The following is a 19,062-nucleotide window of genomic DNA, read 5'->3' as shown; positions in this document are numbered from 1 at the left end:
AAATACACAAACACATTCCAGAAAATATGCAGTGATCCTGTGATCGCCGGTCGTACACACCACAGCGCTGGTTGTATAGACAAGCCTCCCGCCGAGCACGCCAACTTATCAACTGATACTAATTATGTGTTTGCTTTTTGTCTGTTCCTGCTACCTTCCTGGCATCCAGTTTTCCATTTTAGATTTCGTTTATATACATGAAATTCCAAAGAACTGTGATAAAATCTTTAACTATATAAACGTCTTCCTGAAAATCTAAAAAGATCAAAGATGAACATGTAACCACTGCAGTATAACATGTTACAGTTTATATATAGAAGAAATCTACATGAAAAGCCAGATTACTCTGTATATACATTATATTAGCTGCCATGAACTGATCCTGAGATTCACTCACTATTCATCTGCTAGAGTTACTATGTGCATATATTACCCAACCTCTATACTACCCCGAATGTACAACAATAAACTATAATACTGCTCTATGTACAAGAATATATACTATAATCCTCCTGTACAAGAATTAACTACTATAATACTGCCTCCTATGTACAAGAATATAACTACTATAATACTGCTCCTATGTACAAGAATAACTACTATAATACTGCTCCTATGTACAAGAATATAACTACTATAATACTGCTCCTATGTACAAGAATATAACTACTATAATACTGCTCCTATGTACAAGAATATAACTACTATAATACTGCTCCTATGTACAAGAATATAACTACTATAATACTGCCCTATGTACAAGAATATAACTACTATAATACTGCTCCTATGTACAAGAATATAACTACTATAATACTGCTCCTATGTACAAGAATATAACTACTATAATACTGCTCCTATGTACAAGAATATAACTACTATAATACTGCTCCTATGTACAAGAATATAACTACTATAATACTGCCCTATGTACAAGAATATAACTACTATAATACTGCTCCTATGTACAAGAATATAACTACTATAATACTGCTCCTATGTACAAGAATATAACTACTATAATACTGCTCCTATGTACAAGAATATAACTACTATAATACTGCTCCTATGTACAAGAATATAACTACTATAATACTGCTCCTATGTACAAGAATATAACTACTATAATACTGCTCCTATGTACAAGAATATAACTACTATAATACTGCTCCTATGTACAAGAATATAACTACTATAATACTGCTCCTATGTACAAGAATATAACTACTATAATACTGCTCCTATGTACAAGAATATAACTACTATAATACTGCTCCTATGTACAAGAATATAACTACTATAATACTGCTCCTATGTACAAGAATATAACTACTATAATACTGCTCTCCTAGTACAAGAATATAACTACTATAATACTGCTCCTATGTACAAGAATATAACTACTATAATACTGCTCCTATGTACAAGAATATAACTACTATAATACTGCTCCTATGTACAGAATATAACTACTATAATACTGCCTCCTATGTACAAGAAGATAACTACTATAATACCTGCATCCTATAGTACAAGATATAACTACTATAATACCGCTCCTATGTACAAGAAATATAACTACTATAATACGCTCCTATGTACAAGAATATAACTACTATAATACTGCTCCTATGTACAAGAATATAACTACTATAATACTGCTCCTATGTACAAGAATATACTACTATAATACTGCCTCCTATGTACAAGAATATAACTACTATAATACTGCTCCTATGTACAAGAAATATAACTACTATAATACCTGCTCCTATGTACCAAGAATATAATACTATAATACTGCTCCTATGTACAAGAAATATAACTACTATAATACTGCTCCTATGGTACAAGAATATAACTACTATAATACTGCTCCTATGTAACAAGAATATAACTACTATAATACTGCTCCTAGGTACAAGAATCTAACTACTATAATACTGCTCCTATGACAAGAATATAACTACTATAATACTGCTCCTAGTACCAAAAGAATATAACTACTATAATACTGCTCCTATGTACAAGATATAACTACTATAATACTGCTCCTATGTACAAGAATATAACTACTATAATACTGCTCCTATGTACAAGAATATAACTACTATAATACTGCTCCTATGTACAAGAATATAACTACTATAATACTGCTCCTATGTACAAGAATATAACTACTATAATACTGCTCCTATGTACAAGAATATAACTACTATAATACTGCTCCTATGTACAAGAATATAACTACTATAATACTGCTCCTATGTACAAGAATACTACTATAATACTGCTCCTATGTACAAGAATATAACTACTATAATACTGCTCCTATGTACAAGAATATAACTACTATAATACTGCTCCTATGTACAAGAATATAACTACTATAATACTGCTCCTATGTACAAGAATATAACTACTATAACTGCTCCTATGTACAAGAATATAACTACTATAATACTGCTCCTATGTACAAGAATATAACTACTATAATACTGCTCCTATGTACAAGAATATAACTACTATAATACTGCTCCTATGTACAAGAATATAACTACTATAATACTGCTCCTATGTACAAGAATATACTACTATAATACTGCTCCTATGTACAAGAATATAACTACTATAATACTGCTCCTATGTACAAATATAACTACTATAATACTGCTCCTATGTACAAGAATATAACTACTATAATACTGCTCCTATGTACAAGAATAAACTACTATAATACTGCTCCTATGTACAAGAATATAACTACTATAATACTGCTCCTATGTACAAGAATATAACTACTATAATACTGCTCCTATGTACAAGAATATAACTACTATAATACTGCTCCTATGTACAAGAATATAACTACTATAATACTGCTCCTATGTACAAGAATATAACTACTATAATACTGCTCCTATGTACAAGAATATAACTACTATAATACTGCTCCTATGTACAAGAATATAACTACTATAATACTGCTCCTATGTACAAGAATATAACTACTATAATCCTGCTCCTATTGTACAAGAATATAACTACTATAATACTGCCTGCCTAAGTACAAGACTATAGACTACTAATACTGCCTCCTATGTACAGAATTAAACCTATATACTGCCTCATCTATGTACAAAGAATATAACTACTACTATAATACTGCTCCTATGTACAAGAATATAACTCACTGATAATATTACTGCCTCCTCGTGTACAAGGAAATATAATCTACTATAATACGGCTCCTATGTACAAGAATAATACCTACTATAATTACTGCTCCTATGTACAAGTAATAGAATCTACTATAATACTGCTCCTATGTACCAAGAAATATAACTACTAGATACTGCTCCCTATATACAAGAAATAATACTACTATAATACTGCTTCCTAATGTACAAGAATATAACTACTATAATATGTGCTCCTATGAACAAGAATATAAACTACTAATTACTGCTCTAGTAAAAGAATTATTAAATACTATAATACGCTTCCTTGTACAAGAATATAACTACTATAATATGCTCCTATGTACAGGAATATAACTACTATAATACTGCTCATATGTAACAAGAAGCTAACTACTATAATACTGCCTCCTATGTACAAGAATATAACTACTATAATACTGCTCCTATGTACAAGAATATAACTACTATAATACTGCTCCTATGTACAGAATATAACTACTATAATACTGCTCCTATGTACAAGAATATAACTACTATAATACTGCTCCTATGTACAAGAATATAACTACTATAATACTGCTCCTATGTACAAGAATATAACTACTATAATACTGCTCCTATGTACAAGAATATACTACTATAATACTGCTCCTATGTACAAGAATATAACTACTATAATACTGCTCCTATGTACAAGAATATAACTACTATAATACTGCTCCTATGTACAAGAATATAACTACTATACTGCTCCTATGTACAAGAATATAACTACTATAATACTGCCCTATGTACAAGATTAACTACTACTATAATACTGCTCCTATGTACAAGAATATAACTACTATAATACTGCTCCTATGTACAAGAATATAACTACTATAATACTGCTCCTATGTACAAGAATATAACTACTATAATACTGCTCCTATGTACAAGAATATAACTACTATAATACTGCTCCTATGTACACGAATATAACTACTATAATACTGCTCCTATGTACAAGAATATAACTACTATAATATGCTCCTATGTACAAGAATATAACTACTAATACTGTCCTATGTACAAGAATATAACTACTATAATACTTCCTCCTATGTACAAGAATATAACTACTAATACTGCCCCCTATGTACAAGAATGTAACTACTATAATACTGCTCCTATGTACAAGAATATAACTACTATAATACTGCCTCCTATGTACAAGAATATAACTACTATAATACTGCTCCTATGTACAAGAATATAACTACTATAATACTGCTCCTATGTACAAGAATATAACTACTATAATACTGCTCCTATGTACAGGAATATAACTGCTATAATACTGCTCCTATGTACAGGAATATAACTGCTATAATACTGCCTCTATGTACAAGAATATAACTACTATAATCCTGCTCCTACCTGCAAAAATCTAATCTCTGGTAATTTGCCACAATGTATCAGTCTGGAGTCCAAGCTTCAGAACTAGGTACAGTATATACAGGTTTACTGCCTCTGAATGTAAACAAGAGTCTTGTCATTCACTGACAGCAAGTACAGAGCTGAGAGTTGCAGAGCTTTTCTTTTAAATCGTGACTATATTTCTAATAAACCAGAATCCCCTGAAGCAATTTCCCCGTATGTTTCTCACAGGATCCCGGGCTGTGCCCATAACCCCTATCATGCGCTGCCTGCCCTCTGGATGTTGGCAGTTCGCTCCCGATGCATTGATAAGGCGGCATCGGTTCAGCTCCCCCATTGTGTGCTGCCGCGGTTTCCCGTCTAATCTCCGCCGTGTCACCTTGCATTGTTCGGGAACTGAATAAAGACTGGAAGGAAAGTAACGACTTGTGAAATCTCCAAATCTGACGTTCTGCCAAAGGCAACAGTGAGACAAACGGCGTCGCCCCGCCAGCGCCACCCACGACGCTGCAGCGAAGTCTTCTCTATTCAATCTGGATTTATACCTTGTGGTGCTAGAAATATTTTAATAATTGGGGGTGGAGCCTTCGTCTTGTGCCCGCTTCACTTAACGAGCAACGGTGAAACACTAATTACAGGCGAGGATCCTGTGAGGGCCGCACTTGCCTGTGCCCGCAGCCATGGCGAATACCTGCGACGCCCACCGCGCCATTTATTCAATATAATCTCTATTACAGGTTATCACCCAACTTTCCCAGACTCCTGAACACCAGACAGGACAGAACGTGACAGGATTAGATACAGCAGCACAGCACACAGTATCACACATGAAAGACTGAGATACATCTACTCTGCAAAGCCTGGCATAGGGTAGAGACTTAGATACAGCAGCTCAGCACACAGTATCATACTTGATGTGCTTAGATACAGCATCTTAATTGATGGTATCACACATGACAGGCTTAGATACAGCAACTAATTAGACAGTATCACACAGAATGGGCTTAGATACACAGCTAAGCAGACAGTATCTTACTTGATAGGCTTAGATACAGCAGCTTAATTGACAGTATCACACATGATAGGCTGAGATTCCGCAGCTTAGTAGACTGTATCACACAGAACAGGCTTAGATACATAGCTCAGTAGACAGCATCATACATATTAGGCCTCATGCACACGACCGTTGTGTGCATCCGTGGCCGTTGTACCGTTTTCCTTTTTTTTTCGCGGACCCATTGACTTTCAATGGGTCCGTGGAAAAATCGGAAAATGCACCGTTTGGCAGCCGCATCCGTGATCCGTGTTTCCTGGCCGTGAAAAAAATATGACCTGTCCTATTTTTTTCACGGCCAACGGTTCACGGACCCATTCAAGTCAATGGGTCCGTGAAAAAACACGGATGCACACAAGATTGTCATCCGTGTCCGTGATCCGTGTCCGTTTTTTCCTATCATTTCAATGGCAAACTTGACTTAGATTTTTTTTTCATTTTTCATGTCCGTGGATCCTCCAAAAATCAAGGAAGACCCACGGACGAAAAAACGGTCACGGATCATGGACCAACGGAACCCAGTTTTGCGGACCAGGAAAAAATACTGTTGTGTGCATGAGGCCTAAGGCTTAGATACATGCTTAGAAAACAGTATGACACATGATAGGCTTAGATACATGCTTAGAAAACAGTATCACACAGGATAGGATTAGATACTTGGCTCAACAAACAGTATCACACAGGATAGGATTAGATACACAGCTCAGCAGACAGTATCACACAGGATAGGATTAGATACTTGGCTCAACAAACAGTATCACACAGGATAGGATTAGATACACAGCTCAGCAAACAGTATCACACATGACAGGCTTTAGATACAGAAGCTTAGTAGAATGTATCAGACTAAGCTTAGATACATAGCTCAGCAGACAGCATCATACATATTAGGCTTAGATACATCAATTCAGCAGACAGTATCTTACTTGATATGCTTAGATACAGGAGCTTAATTGACAGTATCACACATGATAGGCTTAGATTCAGCAGCTTAGTAGACTGTATCACAGAGAACAGGCTTAGATACAGTACATGGCTCAGCAGACAGTATCACACAGGATAGGATTAGATACTTGGCTCAGCAGACAGTATCACACAGGATAGGATTAGATACACAGCTCAGCAGACAGTACCACACAGTATAGGATTAGATACTTGGCTCAGCAGACAGTATCACACAGGATAGGATTAGATACACAGCTCAGCAGACAGTATCACACAGGATAGGATTAGATACTTGGCTCAGCAAACAGTATCACACAGGATAGGATTAGATACTTGGCTCAGCAGACAGTATCACACAGGGTAGGATTAGATACACAGCTCAGCAGACAGTATCACACAGGGTAGGATTAGATACTTGGCTCAGCAGACAGTATCACACAGGATAGGATTAGATACACAGCTCAGCAGGCAGTATAACACAGGATAGGATTAGATACACAGCTCAGCAGACAGTATCACACAGGATAGGATTAGATACACAGCTCAGCAGACAGTATCACACAGGATAGGATTAGATACACAGCTCAGCAGACAGTATCACACAGGGTAGGATTAGATACTTGGCTCAGCAGACAGTATCACACAGGGTAGGATTAGATACTTGGCTCAGCAGACAGTATCACACAGGGTAGGATTAGATACTTGGCTCAGCAGACAGTATCACACATGCCAGGCAGTTCTTGGTGTTCTCTTTTTCTGGGAAAGCTGGGTTACTACCAGAAGCATGCGAATAGCAAACCTGCCTTGTTATGTATATTAGCTATATAGCTAAGCATGAGTCATGTGATACTTCTGAGACACTGTATCTAATATATACTGATACTGATGCCTGAGCTGGCGTTATCTCAGGAGCTATCACCCAGCTTTCCTGGAGCCCTGAATGGTAAATCTGCCTGATTCTTCAGCTGTATAGCGGTAGCTGCCCTCGTGTGTACAGTCCGGCAGCTCGTGCAGGATCCTGGAAAGCTGAGTCACAACTGAACCGTAACGGCAGCCGGCTTTCCCAGAAAGAGATATAACTAAGGGCTCATGCACACGACCGTTGGACATTTTTGGATCCACACCCGCCATGTGCATGGCGTATTTTGCGGAACGGAACAGCCGGCCCCTAATAGAACAGTCCTATCCTTGGCCGTAATGCGGACACGAATAGGAAATGTTCTATTTTTTTTGCGGAACAGACTTCGATACACGGAATGCACACTGACTCATTTCCGTTTTTTTGCAACCCTGTTGAAGTGAATTCTTCCGCATACAGGCCGCAATAAAAACAGAATGGACACGGACAAAAAATACGTTTGTGTGCATGAGCCCTAAGCAGCATATGTCTCAGGGTCTGTCATCACTGGAAACAAAATGCTCGCTCCTTCACCATATTTATCAAATCCGTAACATGTCGGCCGCGTCCTACAAGGCGCACTTCCACCGTCTCCCGCCTGTCCTAAGCTCTGTCAGTATACTGCACCAAAAACAGCGGCGGCCAATAATAGAAATAAATACACTGCGCCATTAATCAAATGCATATTTTCCGCATCTTTACGAAGAAAAAAGATGAGGGGGAGGTACACGCATGTTACTATTTTACCAATCACTCCTAACATGCACTCAGTGCTGGGTGGAGTTGTCCTTTAATTAGCATTCCAAGAGCTGAGGTGTCAGTGCAATCACAGCTGATGTCATCCTGTAAATCTGACTGTGACAGGTTTATGTTCCGCCGCCGCCGCCGGATAGAACGGTTATTGAGACATAATAAGGGGATCATGGATTTACGGTTCACTCTCATCTTCCACCCCCCGCAGACGATGCGAGCAGCGGTGCCGGATCTATGTAATAGCTGCCCTTAGGCCGGACAACATAAGCAGCTCGGCTTCATTACCAGACCTTAAACCATAAATGTGGAGCTCAACAGACGTCGTGTCATCATTTCTCACCAACTTCGAGATTTCTGCTTGCAGTCAGTGAATGTGAACCCCACCGTCCAGGCCTAATACTTCTCACAGCTGAGGTTTTGCTACGATTGTATCAAGCCTATACAATCCTCTGTGAGCTAAACACAGGAGCAGCATAGATCTCTCTCCTGTCCTGTTTTGCTACAATGTATCAGTGCAGGTAGAATGTATCCAGGCTGCTCAGCTTACAGGAGAAAGTCTAAACAGGGTACAATGGTAACAAACTCACAGCTGTGAGAAGTATCAATGTAAGTATAGTTATTATGAATCAGATTTAAGGTTTCATTTACTGACAGCAAGCAGAGGTCAGGATGTTTAACTCTTTAAGGACCCATGACGTAGCTGTATGTCACAGGTCCAATCCCTAAACGTGGCGCCCGCTCGCACGTGCAGCGGGCGCCTTAGCCGTGGGGTTTCTGCTATTTTAAATAGCAGAGACCCGCGGCACATGTATGCGATCAGCCATAAGGCTGATCGCATACATCTTATCATTCAGATGCCGTAGTCAAATGTGACCACGGCATCTGTGCAGACCGGAACCGGCAGTCGCGCGCTTCCATTCCAGTAACAGCGTTCCCCGGCTGAGATCGGGGAACCTGTTACCTTGCTCTAATTGACGAAGCCTCAAGCAGGCTTCAGAGTCAATTAGATGTATATATCAATACAGGCCACTAGGTGGCAGCCTTGTATTGATAAAGTGCAGGCATGGCCAACCTGCGGCTCTCCAGCTGTTGTAAAACTACAACTCCCACCATGCCCTGCTGTAGGATAATAGATGCAATGAATTATATACAGTCAGGTCCATAAATATTGGGACATCGACACAATTCTAACATTTTTGGCTCTATACATCACCATAATGGATTTGAAATGAAACGAACAAGATGTGCTTTACCTGCAGACTGTCAGCTTTACCTGCAGACTGTCAGCTTTAATTTGAGGTATTTACATCCAAATCAGGTGAACGGTGCAGGAATTACAGCAGTTTGCATCTGTGCCTCCCACTTGTTAAGGGGCCAAAAGTAATGGGACAATTGGCTCCTCGGCTGTTGCATGGCCGGTGTGTGTTATTCCCTCATTATCCCAATTGCAATGAGCAGATAAAAGGTCCAGAGGTCATTTCCAGTCTGCTATTTGCTATTTGCATCTGGAATCTGTTGCTGATAACTCTCAAGATGAGATGCAAAGAGCTGTCACTATCAGTGAAGCCATCATTAGGCTGAAAAAACACAACAAACCCATCAGAGAGATAGCAAAAACATTAGGAGCGGCCAAAACAACTGTTTGGAACATCCTTAAAAAGAAGGACCGGTGAGCTCAGCAACACCAAAAGACCCGGAAGACCACGGAAAACAACTGTGGTGGATGAACGAAGAATTCTTTCCCTGGTGAAGAAAACCCCCTTCACAACAGTTGGCCAGATCAAGAACACTCTCCAGGAGGTAGGTGTATGTGTGTCAAAGTCAACAATCAGGAGAAGACTTCACCAGAGTGAATACAGAGGGTTCACCACAAGATGTAAACCATTGGTGAGCCTCAAACAGGAAGGCCAGATTAGAGTTTGCCAAACGACATCTAAAAAAGCCTTCACAGTTCTGGAACAACATCCTATGGACAGATGAGACCAAAATCAACTTGTACCAGAGTGATGGGAAGAGAAGAGTATGGAGAAGGAAAGGTACTGCTCATGATCCTAAGCATGCCACCTCATCAGTGAGGCATGGTGGTGGTAGTGTCATGGCGTGGGCATGTATGGCTGCCAATGGAGCTGCTTCTCTTGTGTTTATTGATGATGTGACTGCTGACAAAAGCAGCAGGATGAATTCTGAAGTGTTTCGGGCAATATTATCTGCTCATATTCAGCCAAATGCTTCAGAACTCATTGGACGGCGCTTCACAGTGCAGATGGACAATGACCCAAAGCATACTGCAAAAGCAACCAAAGAGATTTATAAGGAAGTGGAATGTTCTGCAATGGCCGAGTCAATCACCGGACCTGAATCCGATTGAGCATTTCACTTGCTGAAGACAAAACTGAAGGGAAAATGCCCCAAGAACAAGCAGGAACTGAAGACAGTTGCAGTAGAGGCCGGGCAGAGCATCACCAGGGATGAACCCAGCGTCTGGGGATGTCTATGCGTTCCAGACTTCAGGCTGTAATTGACTGCAAAGGATTTGCAACCAAGTATTAAAAAGTGAAAGTTTCATTTATGATTATTATTCTGTCCCATTACTTTTGGTCCCTTAACAAGTGGGAGGCACAGATGCAAACTGCTGTAATTCCTGCACCGTTCACCTGATTTGGATGTAAATACCTCAAATTGAAGCTGACAGTCTGCAGGTAAAGCTGACAGTCTGCAGGTAAAGCACAGCTTGTTTTATTTCAAATCCATTGTGGTGGTGTATAGAGCCAAACATGTTAGAATTGTGTCCATGTCCCAATATTTATGGACCTGACTGTTTATGCAATATAATATAGTGCAATTAGCTATTTAGCCATCACTAAATACTATGGGCAAACGAATGATTGCCAGTTATTGTCAATCAAGGTGACATAAAAAAAGTAAAAAAAAAAAAGTTCAAATCACCCCCCTTTTCCTAAAAATAAAAATACTTAACCAATAAAAAAAATATATATCATGGGCATCGCCGTGTGCGAAAATGCCCACTATTAAAATATAACAATATTAATGGCATACGGCAAATGGCGTAGCAGGAAAAAAAATAAAAACAGCCAATTTGCCACTTCAACTATCCAATAATTTTTTTGAAAAAGTGATCAAAAAGTTGCACACACTTCAAATTGGTATCACTGAAAAGAACAGATTGACCCGCAAAGAATGAGCCCTCACACAGCCCTGTACACATAGCTACAAAAAAGTTATAGGGGTCAGAATATGGTTATGAAAACAAAATTAAAAGTTTCCTCAAAGGTTTACAATTTTTTTTCAGTATTAAAGGGGACCTTTCATGGGTCCGAACATTGTAAGATTGTAAGATAACTATCTGGACATGGGCGCCTCTCCTTTCGCCTGCTGTGGCCCCCGTTACCTTCTCCCGCGCTGTATGGTAATTGCTACTATCGGTAAACCAGGGAGGAGTCTGCCCTGTTTCTCCCTGGGCGTTCCTTCTCCCTGGCTGTAGCGCTGTCCAATCGCAGCACAGAGCTCTGTCCCTCCTCCCTTCTTTACACTGCAGATCTGCTCCATTAGGGCACAGCTACGATCAGTGACTCCAGCTCAGCGGCATTGCCTATTGGAGCCTGAGGTAGTCTGAAGGCCATGTCTTGTCTCACCAGAAACTCAGAATCAGGCTCTGTCCCTCCTCCATGCTCTACACTGCAGCTCTGCTACTTCAGACTGACTGCAGATTATAAGCACAAGCTCAGCAGAAAGTCAGGACATGGGGAGATGACTTTTACAAGGACACAATATTTATCAGGTAACTGCTGCTCATACAGGGGGAGGGGCCTCGGTCAGGGGGAGGAGCTTGGAGCTGGGGGTTTAACCTGTACCACAAGGTGATATCTGATTATTTGCCTTGTCAGTGACTGGGACTGGAGCCAATCTGATGTCACTGCGGCAGTTGCTGATGAGGTTCGTAGTCCTTCCTCTTCTCAGGGAGCTGCGGGGTGATAATGATAAACGAGCGCATTATGGCGGTCTGTCATCTGCCGCAGGCTACAGAGCTGCAGCAACATGAGGAAATGTTATATAACATAGAAGGAAAGTTTAGACGTGCAGTGACCGCACCCCAAAAACCACAGCAAATCACTCCCTGCACCACAAAAATTCTACATTTCTCAAACCAGCACCTGGATCTGAATACTTTTCTAATTGCTTGCAATTAAACATTCAGTATAGCCAGTGAGATATTCAATAAAATCTATCTGTATAGCGCCACCTGCTGTTTGTCCTTTTCCTTATTTATTTGTGCACCTCGCTGAGGTGGTCACACATGCTCAGTTCCATTCTTCAACTGCCACTAGCTGTATTTACTGCTATAAGCTGTTATTGTCACAGGGAGAGACCTGAAACAGAAAGGACACGCTCTCTGAGAAAGCACACGCTCTCTAAGAAAGGACACGCTCTCTGAGAAAGGACACGCTCTCTGAGAAAGGACACGCTCTCTGAGAAAGGACACGCTCTCTGAGAAAGGACACGCCCTGGGATGCCAGCGTGACATAAAACTAAGAGAGTAACTGGAGCAATGAATGTGGAGATCTCTGGACCATGTGAGGTTCAGGGCTGGTTCTACCTGTTAGGCCTCCTGCACACGACCATATGGCTTTTTCAGTGTTTTGCGGTCCGTTTTAAACCGATACGTTTTTCCATTTTTTGTTTCAGTAGTGTTTCCGTTTCCGTCTTGCAGTTCCGTTTTTTCATTTGGTTTCATTTTTTTGCGGATCGCAAACGGAAATGGAAGCATGGCATATACAGTATACAGTAATTACATTTGGGCTGGGCATCAAATTTTCTATAAATGGTTCCGCAAAAACAGAACAGATACGGAAGAAATACGGATGCAGTCCACATATCGTTCAGTTTTTTTACAGCCCAATTGAGGCTCCATTCACATGTCTATGAGGCCGCACATTCGTTCACACGTCTATGGGGCTGCACATTAATTTCTATGGGGCCGCACATCCGCAATTCCGATCCCGAAAAAAATAGAACATGCCCTATTCTTGTCCGCAATTGTGGACAAGAATAGGCATATTCTATTAGTGCCAGCGATGTGCAGTCCGCAAAACGCGGAACGCACATTGCCGTTGTCCGTGTTTTGCGGATCCGGAAAACACACACGGATGTGTGAATGGACCTGAAGTCAGCCAAAGAACGTGATTTGCGGGCAATAATAGGACATCTTTGCACGGAACGGAAAAACGGAAATGCAGAAAAGGAATGCATACATAGTACATTCCGTTTTTTTTGCGGACCTATTGAAATGAATAGTACCGTATACGGAATGCAAAAAAACAGCCCGTATACGGAATGCAAAAAACGATTGTGTGAATGAGCCTAAGGCTCCGTTTACGGTCCGTTTTTGCATTCCGTTTACGGAACCATTAATTTCCATGGTTCCGCAAAAAAAAAACTGAATGTACTCCGTATTTCCGTTTAAAGATAGAACATGTCCTATTATTGGCGCAAATCACGTTCCGTGACTCAATTCAAGTCAATGGGTCCGCAAAAAAAACGGAACACATATGTACGTCCGTATGTCTTCCATATCCGTTCCGTTTTTGCGGAACCATCTGTTGGAAATTTTACTATATACTGTATATGCCATACGAAAAAACGGAATGGAACCGGAAACACTACTGAAACAAAAAACAGAAAAACTGATCCGTTAAAAACGGCCCACAAAACACTGAAAAAGCCATATGGTCGTGTGCATGAGCCCTTAGAAGGAGATTGTCATGTACTATATGATGTCTGACTTCCATTTTTTTCCATTAATGTTGGAATTACCCCTTTAAGAAGTCAGCTCTTCTGCAGCTCCACTCACTGAACTGGAAATAAACATGTGCTCCTCATAAAACCGCGTCATATTTACATCTGTGCTATATCCTTATAGTGGTTAGAGCTCCATTATTCTGAAACACAGCTCCAAATCCCCTGCAGTCTTACAGCTCTAGGATACAATTCTGCCTTCCTGCAGCCACCACTAGGGGGAGCTCAGGAGCTTACTGGATATGGTTTCAGGCAGAATAAGTGCTCATGCTGCACACAAACGTTTTTTTTTTTCCGTTGCCATTACGTTTTTTACATGTCCGTATGCGGAACCGTTCACTTCAATGGGGCTTAAAAAAAAAGGAAATGTGCATTCTGTGTCTGTATGTCCGTTCCGCAAAAAAAATAGAACATGTCATATTCTTGTTACAATGGATCCGTAAAAAAACGGATGCAAGACACACGTCACACGGTCGTCATCCATTTTATTTTTATTTTTTGCAGATCTTTTTTTTGCAGATCGCAAAATACATACGGTCGTGTACATGAGCCCTTAAGTGGTATATCCTATTGGTGGAGGTCGGACCCTAAGACCCCCCACTATCAGTTTAGGTCCACAGCAGTGCTCCCTCAATTATGATGGATGCCTACACCATTCAGCTTTGACCTTCTTGCTTAAACCTCTGATACACTGTAACGAGCACTGCAGCTTTGAAACAAAATATAGTAAAAAGTGGCAGAACTTTTCATTCTATGAGGATTTAAAGGGTCATTCTACTTTTCCCCAAATATCAGTATATAAAGCTAAATAAAAACTTTAACGAATGCTTTGCTTTACTTTTTTCCTCTGCTTTTTAGTTACTTCATATTATTTTCTCCAGTCACATCCAGAGCTGCTTTCTAAACCCTGCCGGTTGCCCTTGGAAACAGACAGCAGTTTATCTACTCCCTGCTGACAGTCATGTGACCAAAAAGCTGAGCTATAAATAAACAAATTAATACATGTCATCTGACCTCCCACAATGCACTGCCCCCAGGAAACCAGTCGTTTGGGATGTGAGCGGAGAAGAAATAATTGTGTAAGGGATCAGTACAAGATCAGTAAGGCCTCTTGCACACAGCCGTAGTGCTCCCGTATACAGCAGGTCCGCAATACACGGGGAACCGGCTGCGTGCATTCCGTATAACGGATGCACACCCATTTGCAAATCCGGAGATGCGGTGCGGAACGTAATGGAAGCAAGGAACGAAACCCCATGGAAGCACTACGGAGTGTTTCAGTGGGGTTCCTTTCCGTGCTTCCGTTCCGCAAAAAAAATAGAACTTGCCGTAGCAGGTGAAAGACCATGGGTAACCTAGTAGCGGCGGACCGTTCATTGCATTTTACAGGTGGTGCGGTCCTGGGTGCTCTTACCTTGGAGAAGTTTATCAGGAGGCCGTACAGTAATATATCTGACTTCTGCGCTATTTTTGCAACTTCGCGGATTTCGCTCAGTTTCCGCACTTCGCTGGCGCATTTTTCAGGAAAAGCCAAGTGAACCTTAAAAAAAAAACATGACCAATCAGTAAAATACCTGAGTATAAGGCCTCGTTCACATTTTTCGTGTCAGTGTCACATCCGTGAAAAAAAGCACCTGTGAAGGATCCGTTTCCGTTTTTACCCTCAGTGTGTCATCCGTAATCCATGAAATTAATTTGAAGAGTATTTTCTGAGTGTTTCCGTGAAAAACGGACACACCACGGATACCATCAATGTTGTGTCAGTGATTTTCACAGACCCATAGACTTCAATGGGTGTGCTTGGTTCGCATCATGGACCATGGTAGTGCATGTCTCCGTTTTTTTTCACTGACCTACGTGTACAGACACATTGAAATCAATGGGTACATGTGCTGTCCGTGAAAAATGGAAATTTGGATGAAGCCTAAGGCCTCATGCACACGACGGTTGTGTGTTTTGCGGTCCGACACCATAGACTATCATTACAAAAATTGTTGCGCGACAAATATTGAAGTGTAGTTGTGCCCCATCTGTCGTGCGACACATGTCGTCGTGTAGACCTAGCCTTAGGCCTCTTTCACACGAACGTAAGGGCTCCGTGCCTGTGCGAGCCGCATGCTGCTTCCCCATGGTCGGTACCCGTGCATTGCGCACCGCAATTTGCGGTCCACAGCACGGGCACGGAGCCCTTACTTTCATGGGCAAGAGGCCTTAAAGGGGTATTCCGGTGGCAAGTAAAAGCTATCCCCTATCCACGGCACAGGTGATAACTAGAGATGAGCGAATCAACTTCGGATGTTTCATTCAAGTCGATTCGCTCACCCCTAGTAATAACCATTAGATCGGTGGGGGTGCCTGCAGTAGGACCCCCACGAGAACGCAGTAACTGTACCCCCTGAAGCTCCCCTGAAATGGCTGGAGCAGCCGGTCGCATGTGTGCGCGGGTGCTCCATTCATTTCTATGGGCGTTCCGGAAATAGCTGAGTAGAGCGCTCCCTTATCTCAAGAACTCCCATAGAAAGGAATGGAGCGGCTGCACGCATAAGTAATTTCAGGAAAGCAGCAGGGGGTACGGGTCCCCCGTTCTCGTGATCGGTAGGGGTCCCAGCAGTAGGACCCCCACCAATCCGATATTTATCCCCTATCCTGTGGATAACGGATACCTTTTACTTACCGGAATACCCCTTTAAACACTGGCGGTGCCTCTTTTATTGCTATAACCAAGGATTTTATCGTGACCATCGCGAGGACAAATCTCAGCACGGAGCCTCCGGCATAATACATGAGATTAGTAAAATAATACTACACAGTAATATCAATACTATAATATCCAGGCATCCTGCTACATTGTATCCAGGCCACACTCCAGACTGATACATTGTATCCAGGCCGCACTCCAGACTGATACATTGTATCCAGGCCGCACTCCAGACTGATGCATTGTATCCAGGTCGCACTCCAGGCTGATACATTGTATCCAGGCCGCACTCCAGACTGATACATTGTATACAGGTCACACTCCAGACCGATACATTGTATCCAGGCCACACTCCAGACTGACACATTGTATCCAGGCCGCACTCCAGACCGATACATTGTATACAGGTCACACTCCAGACCGATACATTGTATCCAGGCCGCACTCCAGACTGACACATTGTATTCAGGCCACACTCCAGACTGATACATTGTATCCAGGCCGCACTCCAGACTGATACATTGTATCCAGGCCACACTCCAGACTGACACATTGTATCCAGGCCACACTCCAGACTGATACATTGTATCCAGGCCGCACTCCAGACTGACACATTGTATCCAGGCCGCACTCCAGACTGACACATTGTATCCAGGCCGCACTCCAGACTGACACATTGTATCCAGGCCGCACTCCAGACTGACACATTGTATTCAGGGCACACTCCAGGCTGATACATTGTATCCAGGCCGCACTCCAGACTGACACATTGTATCCAGGCCGCACTCCAGGCTGATACATTGTATCCAGGCCGCACTCCAGACTGACACATTGTATTCAGGGCACACTCCAGACTGATACATTGTATCCAGGTCACACTCCAGACTGATACATTGTATCCAGGCCGCACTCCAGACTGACACATTGTATCCAGGTCACACTCCAGACTGACACATTGTATCCAGGCCGCACTCCAGACTGACACATTGTATCCAGGCCACACTCCCAGCTGATACATTGTATCCAGGCCACACTCCAGACTGACACATTGTATTCAGGGCACACTCCAGACTGACACATTGTATCCAGGCCACACTCCAGACTGATACATTGTATACAGGCCGCACTCCAGACTGATACATTGTATCCAGGCCGCACTCCAGACTGACACATTGTATCCAGGCCACACTCCAGACTGACACATTGTATCCAGGCCACACTCCAGGCTGATACATTGTATCCAGGCCACACTCCAGGCTGACGCATTGTATCCAGGCCGCACTCCAGACTGATACATTGTATCCAGGCCACACTCCAGACTGACACATTGTATCCAGGCCGCACTCCAGACTGATACATTGCATCCAGGCCACACTCCAGACTGATACATTGTATCCAGGCCACACTCCAGACTGATACATTGTATCCAGGCCGCACTCCAGGCTGATACATTGTATCCAGGCCACACTCCAGACTGATACATTGTATCCAGGTCACACTCCAGACTGATACATTGTATCCAGGCCACACTCCAGACTGACACATTGTATCCAGGCCGCACTCCAGACTGACACATTGTATCCAGGCAGCACTCCAGACTGATACATTGTATCCAGGCCGCACTCCAGACCGATACATTGTATACAGGTCACACTCCAGACCGATACATTGTATCCAGGCCACACTCCAAGCTGATACATTGTATCCAGGCCGCAGTCCAGGCTGATACATTGCATCCAGGCCACACTCCAGGCTGATACATTGTATCCAGGCCACACTCCAGGCTGATACATTGTATCCAGGCCGCACTCCAGGCTGATACATTGTATCCAGGCCGCACTCCAGACTGATACATTGTATCCAGACCGCACTCCAGACTGATACATTGCATCCAGGCCACACTCCAGACTGATACATTGTATCCAGGCCACACTCCAGACTGATACATTGTATCCAGGCCACACTCCAGGCTGATACATTGTATAAAGGCCGCACTCCAGACTGACACATTGTATCCAGGCCACACTCCAGACCGATACATTGCATCCAAGCCACACTCCAGACCGATACATTGTATCCAGGCCACACTCCAGACCGATACATTGTATCCAGGCCACACTCCAGACTGATACATTGTATACAGGTCACACTCCAGACTGATACATTGTATACAGGCCACACTCCAGACTGATACATTGTATCCAGGCCGCACTCCAGACTGAAACATTGTATCCAGGCCACACTCCAGACTGACACATTGTATCCAGGCCACACTCCC

At 42.1% G+C, this 19,062-nt stretch overlaps 1 protein-coding gene across 5 annotated transcripts in view; it reads right to left on the bottom strand.

The window, feature by feature from the left end:
- Positions 1 to 19,062, bottom strand: part of CRPPA (CDP-L-ribitol pyrophosphorylase A) — a 184,198-nt gene that overhangs the window by 57,449 nt on the left and 107,687 nt on the right. For 4 of the 5 annotated variants that reach the window (XM_044294010.1, XM_044294012.1, XM_044294009.1 and 1 more), the window contains one exon: positions 15,501 to 15,626. The exons of the other annotated variant lie outside the window; for it this stretch is intronic. In XM_044294010.1, coding sequence (XP_044149945.1) covers positions 15,501 to 15,626 — 126 coding nt within the window. The remainder of the gene's footprint in view (positions 1 to 15,500; positions 15,627 to 19,062) is intronic. 5 annotated transcript variants of the gene reach the window in all.

This window comes from Bufo gargarizans, chromosome 5, assembly GCF_014858855.1.
Source record: "Bufo gargarizans isolate SCDJY-AF-19 chromosome 5, ASM1485885v1, whole genome shotgun sequence".
Taxonomy (NCBI): Eukaryota; Metazoa; Chordata; class Amphibia; order Anura; family Bufonidae; genus Bufo; species Bufo gargarizans.
Note: the sequence above shows the minus strand (reverse complement) of the source record. Positions and strands in the feature narration are given on the sequence as shown.